General features: G+C 42.5%; 1 protein-coding gene and 1 long non-coding RNA gene across 2 annotated transcripts in view; one reads left to right on the top strand and one right to left on the bottom strand.

Moving 5' to 3' along the window:
* The window catches only part of LOC118424964 (telomere-associated protein RIF1-like), a 9,821-nt gene extending 4,374 nt beyond the window's left edge, over window positions 1–5,447 (bottom strand). Inside the window, exons 1-5 of the mRNA XM_035833773.1 lie at window positions 3,942–5,447; window positions 2,351–3,773; window positions 1,697–2,046; window positions 890–1,069; window positions 386–393 (exon numbers count right to left, since the gene is read on the bottom strand). Of these exons, the coding sequence (XP_035689666.1) occupies window positions 386–393; window positions 890–1,069; window positions 1,697–2,046; window positions 2,351–3,773; window positions 3,942–5,447 (3,467 nt within the window). The remainder of the gene's footprint in view (window positions 1–385; window positions 394–889; window positions 1,070–1,696; window positions 2,047–2,350; window positions 3,774–3,941) is intronic.
* Window positions 5,448–7,766: 2,319 nt separating this feature from the next.
* On the top strand, window positions 7,767–8,770 carry LOC118424782. The gene is made up of 2 exons (XR_004832242.1): window positions 7,767–8,013; window positions 8,296–8,770. It is a non-coding gene; the product is annotated as an uncharacterized LOC118424782 (long non-coding RNA).
* Window positions 8,771–10,426: the final 1,656 nt, after the last annotated feature.

A 10,426-nucleotide genomic window follows, 5' to 3' on the forward strand; every position in this document is an offset into this window, starting at 1 on the left:
GGTGATGCAGGGAGGCCATCTTTTGCCACTCGTTTCTGTGATGTTGAGAAAGAGATATTCTTTAAGACCTGCATTTGGAAAATGGACCTTGCTCTTAACGTAAACGTTAAGAACAACAAACAAACAAACAAACTAACTAGTAGTAGTATCCAGAATTTCATCATACAGCTGTTGGTATCCCTGACACAGGGGTAGGCAGCAGTTGGCTAGTCTTCACACCCCGCTTCCATACGGATCTGTCCAGAGGGCTCACCCTAGTTAGACAGCACATTTTGATGTCTCTCCTAATACATTCCATCCAGGAACTATCTAAAACTATCTTGTTCATACAAGCCAAGAAGCACACGGGAAAACATAGGAGTGCATTTTTTTAGAGCAAACTTACAGCTCGGCCTGATGGAGTTGCAAATACAGAGTCAGCTTCCTCTTGTGTCTCCTCTGCCCCAGTCTTTTTCTTCTTGGATGGGGTTGTGATAAACTGTAAAGAATGGATTTTATCAAGTGTTGTATCACAGAAAGATAGTCTTTTAATACACCAAAACGTTAACCAGCCCCCGTATTATCCACAAATTATCAAGAAATACGTGAAACTGACGATGAACAAGGATCATGTAAATTTCAGAAAGTGAACAATCCTTATTAACGAACAAAGTATTTCGTCCGCCTGACCAAGGCGCAGGGGACCAAGAGGCGGGGCAGTCGGAACGATGCCTTCTGTTTTGAGTTCAGGGTGTGTTTACAGACGACACAAGACTTTTAATTAGATAGCTCCACGCGTTTACAGCTCCTTTGTGCATGAGATTCAACCGCAATTTAATCGAGATTTGCACAACTTTTAATCAAGATTTAGTCGCAATTAAAACGTGTGGGAAAGAAATATAAAATATACCTTGTTCTGTTCGAGGCTTGTGATGGCAGCGCCGGTCGGGGAGGTGGTAACCAAAGGGGATGGAGGGATTTGTGGGCGTGGCAGCTCCAGGCAACGGCTGACGGGCTTGGTGCTTCTCTTGGGCTCCGATTGGTCGTCTGATGACATCTCAATGGGGTCAGCGAAAGACACTCTGCGTACCTAAAAAATTAAAACAAAACATTGCAAATTTCGTGCACACATCAATTAGCTTTTTAAGTGAATTTCTAAAATGGTACATGTTATAAATTTTTGCAAACAAGTTTTGAATGAAAGAACAATCTTTCTTCTGTCAACTTTCTGTAGTAATCTTCATTTTAGTTTTCATTATTATATCTACATCTTCATCCATGGTTTGTAAATAAAAGGAATAGTTACTGAAAATTAAAAGTACATTTTGGCTGTGTTATTTAAATTTTAGGTTAAAACATTTTTGCAGTGCAGTAATTATACAAGGGAGACAGATTTGTGGTGCCATGAATTTGTACCTCAAAAATAATTTGAAATCACACTAAGATTGCTTTGATATTAAGTGAGACTTCTGTATCACTTCTATATATGAATGTATTATATAGTACAAGCAAAGAGAGAACACTCAAATTTTTATGCAAGCAGACAAAAGGTAAAAAGTGTATCTGTAGTAGTCGGAGAAGTAGTCATAAAGCTGTACATGTAAATGTCATAATGTATGTAATTGTAATTTTTCAATAATAAAGCTTTTTAAAAATGAAAGAAAAACAAAAAATAAAACCATCAACAAAGTTTTATGATTTACAGTAAGCTCCTTACCTTATTTGGAGGTGAAGGTGAGTTCACTTTCTGACTGCCTCTCTTTCTCAACCTCTTCTTCAAGATGCCTCTTGCGCTCGGAGACGCTGACGGTGAATACATCTTCAGGTACGGCGCAAAACCCGGCGGACTCTCGCTCGTGGACGAACTGTCGCTTATGGAAGGCGAGCTCTGATTGGCTACTGCTGCAGCGAAACCCTGGTTGGAGGAGGTAGGGGAGCTGGGATTGGTCGGATCAGAGGTTCTTGTTGGCGAACCCTGACTGGCTGTCATGAGGTACTCCAGCTTTGTGGAGACTGACGACTTGTGGAGCTCATGTTTACGTTGTGCCATACGGAGACTCAGCAGGCCTATGATGAACAAAATAAAGAACAAAAAACTGTTCAACATTTTAGTACTAATATATATCATAGCAATTGTTGACTATGTAGTTTCTAAAAAGTAAAACATGCAGTTACATGCATCTGTGATAAAAAAATGAACCAAAAAAACTCTTTATTTCAACATTTTTGTACCAATATGCACTATAGCAATGGTTTACTGATGTTATCTTAACAATGCAGTTTCTAAAACATGCAATTACATAGCAAAGTATCTGTGATAAACCTTTCAACAAAAAACTCTTCATTTCAACATTTTTGTACCAATGTTTACCTCTGCTGCTGTGAAAGTCTGACTTCTGTGGCGGTGAGAATCGCGCGTGCTTCAAGTGAGTGGAAACCTTCACAGCCGACCTGGCCGATCTTGGGGTGTCCTTCCTCGAGTAGAACATAACGGCCCCGGTGCTGTGTCGTCTTCCGCGTATCTTTGCCAGCGTTGTGCTCTTCTTGAGACGTTTGTTAGGAGTGCTAGTCTTCGGGCTGTCTTCCAAGACGTCTTCAACCTTAGGCAGATCTTCTGTAGACGTGTCTAGACAAGAGACATCAGCTGATTCTTCTGGCAAGTCTTCCTTTGGTCCTGCTAAGTCACTTTCAGTTTCACTAACTTTCTCCTTCACGTCTTCCAGATCCAAACTCTTTTGCTTCCTTGTGATTGATCTTCTTGCCTTGGTGCTTAGCCTCCGCTTCTTCTCGCTCTGAGGAGTTTGTCCGCCAGCATCTTGAGACGTCTTGGGTTTCCTCCCCACCTTCTTTGTTCGTCTACTGCTGGAAGGCTCTGCAGGGGTTTCAGAGTCTACTGGAATTGACAACTCTTCTTCTTTTTCTATCTCTTTAGTGGTTGTGACATTTTCATCGGGCACTTCTTCGGTTTCTACGTCAGCCTCCTGTTCGGGGCCCTTTGGCTTCAGTTCACCCGAGGTTGGTGAAAATGCTGTCTTTGAGCGTAGACGCAACGCCACCGGAGAGGCACCTTTCAACCTCAGAATCTTATAGTCTCTTTGTGAATCACCTTCTTCTTCGTTGCTTACTCCCTGTTCTGTATTCTTTGCTGGGCTAACCTGAATATCACTTGCTTCAGGTTTCTCATTGGTAGGTTCCTGATCCTGAATATCAGTTGACTCCATCTCCTCATTGGCTGCTGATTCCTCGACTGGCTGTTCATTGGCTGACTCCATTTCGAGTGTTTTCCATATTAGTGGGGTTTCTCCATTGCCGAACATGTCCCCACTGGGATCACACTGGCTGTCTGCTATGATCTCTGGTTCTTCTTCACTGTTTGAGCCGACTGTGTCTGCATTTTGCTGCTCTGTATCTTCTATACTTTGATCCTGGGTGTCCGCTGAAAGGACGACACTTTGACCGGATGCAGCACCGCCTTCTTCTCTGTATCCGGAGAACAAGCTTTCTGAGTCCATCATTTCAGCTACAACACTGCCGCATCCATTATCCTCCTTTTCTTCACTAACTGTGTTAGGTACACCAAGGAGGTTGGGTACACTCTCTTCCTCATCCTTTGATGTTTTTTCATCTCCTGCTAGTTGCTTTGTCTGTTTAGCCACTTGAGACAGAGGCAAGTCATCTTCACTGCTTTCAAGTTCTTGCCATTTGTCTGCAGCTTCGACTTCTTTTTTGTCTGATAGCTCTTTGGTTTGACTCTCCTCCGGCCTTGACGAGGCGTAGTCCGAAACAGACTCCGTCTGGCTGTCAGCGACCTTTCAACTCGGTCTCCTTGACCTTGTCGTTTTCCTGCTTGGAGTTTTCTTATCGTCCCTCTGAGAGGAGTTGACATCGGAAGATATGACTGATTTTCTTTTTGGAGGGCGCCCTGCTTTTCTTTTAACTGGTTGTTTTGGTTCTTCCCCTACATTGGACTGTTGTGAGGAGGTATCAGCATTGTAGTCCTGTGAGGTGCACGGTTCCTCCTTCAAGACACTTTCAAGACTTGAGGTCTTCTGTTCTTCTAAGGAAAGGCTTCCAGCTTCTTGGGAAGAGTCAATGTCACAAGAAGAAGATGGTGTCGATTTTCTTTTTGGTGGACGCCCAACTTTCTTTTTTGGTGGACGCCCTGGTTTCCTTCTAACTACTGCCTTTTCCTCTTCTCCTGCATCAGACTGTTGTGAGACGTCTTGATCCTGCGAAGGACACGGTTCAGGATTTTCCTTAGAGACACCCTTAAGACTTAAATCCTCAGGTCCTTCAAAGGAAAGATTGCCAGTTGTGGAGCCAACTTCAGATTCCTGCAATTCCGTTTCTGGAATGACTTCAATGGATTTCGCAGGTGAAATGTCTTTTTTTACAGTCGTTTCAATATCCACTTCTTCTAGTTTGCTGCTTTTTCTCCTCAAGGGTGTCCTTCCTCTTCTTTTCACTTCACGTGGAGGAGACTTGGTATCCAGTAAGTAGTGCTCCGCAGTAGTTTCAGCATTGCTTTCCTTGCCATCCACTGACTTATCCAGTGGTTTTAAGTCAGAGAAGTCATCATTGCTATTTTGTGTGTCGTCTTTCAATGGCCAGGAAGGTTTCAGTCCCTTCTTTAATTTCCCCAGAGCTGGCTCATCAGATGGTGAAAGTTTCTTCTCAGCTTTGCTGGGACTGAACTTCTTGATTTCTTTGTTAGAAAGGCGTACAAGCTTGATGACAGGGCTAGGCATGTTTGGCGGAAGTTTTCCCATCTTTGGAGATGTCTGAGAAGTGCTACAGTCCGATTGAGGGCTGGTGGCTTTTCCAATGGAGCCACCTGATTGGTCAGGGCTCTTTGAAATCCTACGACCCGATTTGTTCACACCTGCTGCATGCTTGCCATCTGATTGGCTGCTGCTTGCAGTCATGCTGGAATATGATTGGTTGCCAGGGGTCAAAGGTTGGTTGTACCACAGACCTGACGGTCCTGACTCGTTTGTGCTGCCCACTGATTGGTCAGAACCCTTTTCCCTGGTCTGTGATTGGCTCTCTTTGCTGTCCTCTGATTGGTTGCTGATGCCCTGCTCTGATTGGTCACCAGTTTTCCTCCGGCCCCTCTTCCTTGCTGAATTGTAACTTTGCCCGAAAGTTGACCTTCTGCGTCTGTTCACCCTAGGAGGTGGGGTTCCGCAAACCACATCCACCGAATTTTCTTCTTTTACTTCAGAACTTTCAGGTGTTGATTTTTCATTCCTTGACTCATCCTCGGGAGTAACAGGTACCACATCTTTTACTTCTTCCACGTCCATGGTGACGGTTTCTTCAGCTTTCTCACTGGTTTCTTGAGGTTTGTCCCCAGCGTCTTCTGTGGTTACTTCCATGTTTTCTTCAGGTTCCTTTTCAGCACAATCTGCAGCTGAGACTACAACTTCTTGTTGTTGTTGTTGCTGTTGTACGTCTGTACTTTCCATTGCTTCAGGTTTTGTGTCAGACTCTTTTTGAGGAGCCTGTGAGAGAAAAAGGTTAAAAATGTTAAGATATTTCTGTCAACATGACTTTCACTGGAATATCTATATGACCAATGTACAATAAAAAAAATGCCTCTATACCTCGAATGGTCTAAAACTGCAGAGTTGTTGCTCATGTTTGTTCCCATTGTATACAAACCTCATGTAGATCTTTTATCACTTGTGAATTTTATGACTGTATATAATATATATTCTGTATAAGTTACAGCGGCGCTCCCGAAATATGCGTCAACTTGCGCGAAACGTCCTCCGAAATTTCGCAGTGCGTTACGCATTCTTTCGCAGCGCGTTCCGCGAAATTTTGCAAGACGTTGCGCAGTCTTTCGCAGTGCGTTCTGCGAAATTTCGCAAGGCATTCTGCGAAGTTACGCAGCGAGTTTTGCGAAAAGCAGGAGCCTAACGCAAATTCCTACTGCGTAATTCTGCGAAACTTCCGTAGAAACACGCCGCATTCATATGCAGACCGCCCGCGAGGTGGGCGGAGAAATATCACGGTTTGTTTACCTTTCCTTTGAAGCCGGCGCGCCAAAGGCAAAGTACATATACGAGTACATGTACATACCGGACGGGGTAGTCGCTTCTCACAAATCTACTAGCCTCTACCTTTTGTTGTCATGTACCAAATTCAATGAAAGTCACACAAAATGAACAAAAATGCTATTAGTAATACTGCTATAAAATAACCACAGGCCTGTGTCCTTGGTAAAGTTACGAAAATACAACGTAAAAATGTACTTTTGGTTTGCAATGCCACCCTATTCATGATTAGCCACGCCGTCATGGTGACAAATTTTGTGCCTTAGAACTTTCCTATCTTGTCAATATCTGCGTACCAACATGTGTCAGTATTTTCCTCATATTTTACCACATAAAAGTTACGGGAAAGTTTTTTTTTTTCTTCCATAATTTGGAACGCTCTGAGAAACAGCCGGGGAGACTTCTATATTCGGCTATCCTCGTTTCACATTCGGCGGGGGGTGATTCGCTTCATCTCGGCAAGGAGGTTGAAAAAGGAATCGTCGTCAGCAAATGGTGTGCTTGGAGTTCTCACGAGATAAAACGATCTTCGTTGACAATGTTCGGTGTGCTTACATTTACAAGGAGGAAAGACGACGGGGGCACTTCCGTGTAAAGACGTCAAAATTAGCGTGCGAAAAACACTGTCTCGCAATCACATTCTGCTTGGTGCACCGTGATTTTTTTATTCCCACTTCGCTGCCTGAAATTTTGCAGTGAGAACGACCCTTTACCCCACGACTAAAACCTGTATAGTAGCAAGTTTTCGAGTTGAGAACTACAATTTGTAGAGGACGCACGTAACCCGATCCGCATGGGAAATGCCGCTATTTGTGCCGTTACCATGGCAGCAGCTATGGCGGCAGTCTTCAGATGTACGTCTTGGACAGGGCGTGCCCGATTACACTCAAGATCCAATCAACTTGTCACCAATCACAGCCAACAGCGGCGACAAAAAAAAGGCGGTAACATTTGACATACAGATTTTTGGTTCGGTTGTTCGTATTTACATTTTGTCAGTTGCAGTTTAAACTGATACCAAGATGACAAAAGGTGGAGTTTCTTCATACACCGGCACATATTAGTGATGTACCTACCGTATTTCCAACATTTTGAAAAGATGATGGTCGATCGGGTTTTAAACGCTATATGTTGGGATATGATGTAGTATACATTTGTTGATGTTTATATTATCAGCATTGCATTAGACTGGTCTGGTTTTAAATCTCACCACCAATAATTCTGAGACGCACCTAGTCCGATAGTGTCTAATTGATAAACGACTCGTTTAAATTAGGGCTAGATCGTCACCGCTGCTAACAGCGTCCTTATTTTTCAAGCGGTATATTTTTTTGCTTTTGTACTCATTCATACAATCCTAAGTACATGATGGCACCAAGATGACAAAAGGTGGAGTTTCTTCATACACCGGCACATATTAGTGATGTACCTACCGTATTTCCAACATTTTGAAAAGATGATGGTCGATCGGGTTTTAAACGCTATATGTTGGGATATGATGTAGTATACATTTGTTGATGTTTATATTATCAGCATTGCATTAGACTGGTCTGGTTTTAAATCTCACCACCAATAATTCTGAGACGCACCTAGTCCGATAGTGTCTAATTGATAAACGACTCGTTTAAATTAGGGCTAGATCGTCACCGCTGCTAACAGCGTCCTTATTTTTCAAGCGGTATATTTTTTTGCTTTTGTACTCATTCATACAATCCTCGCTCAACAGTCTTGCAGCATGAATTGGAAATACACAATTTCTCAAATATATGGACGAACTCTTTATTGTTATTTCAACATTTTAAAACCAAGAGCTTATGATAGTTATTGCCTTATATCTGTATCAGTTGTCAAACCAAGACGTCAGAAGCTAGGATCGTTGCGAGGTTGAATGTGTTCCTTGCAGTAAGGTTGCGTCGATTGTCCGACCAGGAGCGGCCGACAGTGATGTTCCGACCCAAGAGCTCCGTAACAGGTAGGTCTTCTTGGCCAAGCTGCACCCCCGATGATCAGCAATATACCAAGGAAACCAACGGATGGAAACCCAAATCCCATCTTATAAAAACAACTACCAATACATAGTAGAAGTACAAATGTACACGTAACGTTAGTTACGCTAACAGAACTTTGAACAGATACGCAGACAAAACACGGTTAATAAATACATTGAAAACACATAAGGTGAATGTATATCCTAAACACATAATGTTTAATGTATGCCCTGTATTGTTCTTTCGTTCGACTGTCCGATGACCAGGGGCTGCCGTCTGCGATGCCGTAAGAAACAGAACTCCGTAAGGAACAGGTAGGTCTCCTTGGCTAAGTTGCACCCCGATGATCAGCAGTGCGCCAAGCAAGAAACCCGAATCCCATTACGCTGGCTTACAAAATCATTATCTATCGATGCTTTACTACATAGAAGTACATGTAATATTAGTTAAACTATATGACACTAACACGTTTGAACAGATACGCAAACAAAATACAGTTAACAAATTAAAACACATAATATAATGTTGAATGAATGCCCTGTATTGTTTCCTTCGTTCGACTGTCCGGCGACCAGGAGCGGCCGTCAGCGATGTTCCTCCAAAGAGTTCCGTTAGGAACAGGTAGGTCTTGTTGGACCCCTCTGGCTCTGCACCCCCGCCGACCAGCAGCGTCATTTCAAGTGAAGCCAGACGATGAAAACCTGAATCCTAGATATCGTCTAGAAAAGTAGCTATGAATATGATATCAATACCAATAACGTTACATTGAGCATCATTCTAGCTAGAAATACAGGTTATGACCGAGCAGATATAACTTTGATATCGTTTTACATTATACATAATGTAACGTTATATTGAATATATTCAGACTTGCGAAGAAAAAGGTGTCTAAATCTAGGATCGCTGCAAGGTTGGATGAATTCCCTGCAGCAAGGTTGCGCCATGTGTCCATCGTCCGACGACCAGGAGAGGCTGACATCGATGTTCCGACACAGGAGCTCGTCAGCAACCGGTAGGTTTTGTTGGTCCCTGCACCCTGGACGACCAGCAACGTCATTCCAAATCAAGTCGGCGGATGAAAACCTGAATCCTAATCCTCTAGAAAAGTAGATATCAATGCCTACTACGAAGGAGTATAGCTTTATGATCTAGGAATTATGGACGGGCATTATATGGTTTTACACATGTATACAATATATAACCAATTCACGCAAATCCTGCATGTCTTATATTTCCACTTTCAAGAGGAAAAAATGTCACATTAACGATTATTCAACACTAGCTAACTTTAACGCCATTCCTTTCCCTTTTTTTTCTGGTAAAATTGCGTAACGTTATGTCTGTTATGACATTAGCTGTCATTTATGGGCTAACATCCAAGTCAAGAATAATTACTAGTACATTGCGTTGGAACATTCATAATGCTTAACGTTCCATAACTCACAACAGCGAATGAGCTTAGAATGAGTTCAAAACTATTGCAAGAATTATTACAACATGCAACAGTTGGGTTGGAACCGCGTCGACTTGTAGGTCTCGGAACGCCGGCTGACCTAAACTTTCTTCAGCAACATCATTGCGTCTCTAGCATTTCGTTGTCTTCGCCATCGTATGTCTGAGTCAAAACTGACAGACATTTGCGTGGTTATCTTATCTTTTATACAGTGAGAATTGTCTGAAGATCTCTGAACACGAAGCCAGCCAGCGCCGCCATCAAAAATTTCCTTCCTAAATCGGCTTGGGTGACTCACAACGCGAGTCACCAGCAACTTCGCTGTCTGAATGCCTCTAGCTGCCGACAAAGATTAGACCTTCAATTACTGCTGATTACAAGTTCATAGTCATTTCTAAGAATCAAATCGTCACAACAATAAAACAAGGAGCCTTGCAAAATCCTTTGTTTGCAAGGCTTGGCTTGTCTGCATGTACCATTATGCCGAAGTGGTCCCGTGGAAAGAAAACTTTTCTCTTCAAGGCTCATTTCTTTGACCAAAGAACAACTTTGTGTAGTGTCTAATTGACAGAAATCCATGTAATTAAAATTAATCGTTCCTATATCACAATCACTATATGATATACTATACATCAGAATACACGTTTCCATATTTTACCATATTACTTTAAAAGTGGAGTCGTCCACTGACCCCTTGTGACCTTGTTTTCCTGCTGCTGCTGCGACGGCCATCTTGAAGAAATTACGCGAAACACGATTTTCACATCAACAACAACAATGATTGTTTTTTGTCGCGGAATACTAAAATTGGTCCTGCTAACATACATTTCAAGAACTTAAGATAATCAGATACAAGACTAGATTGTTTGCTTGTGAAATCTGCCGTAGTTTTCTAGTCCGTCTACATAGAAATGACGATGTAACGTTAGAGTAGAGCCGATTTC

Source organism: Branchiostoma floridae, chromosome 10 (genome assembly GCF_000003815.2).
Source record: "Branchiostoma floridae strain S238N-H82 chromosome 10, Bfl_VNyyK, whole genome shotgun sequence".
Taxonomy (NCBI): Eukaryota; Metazoa; Chordata; class Leptocardii; order Amphioxiformes; family Branchiostomatidae; genus Branchiostoma; species Branchiostoma floridae.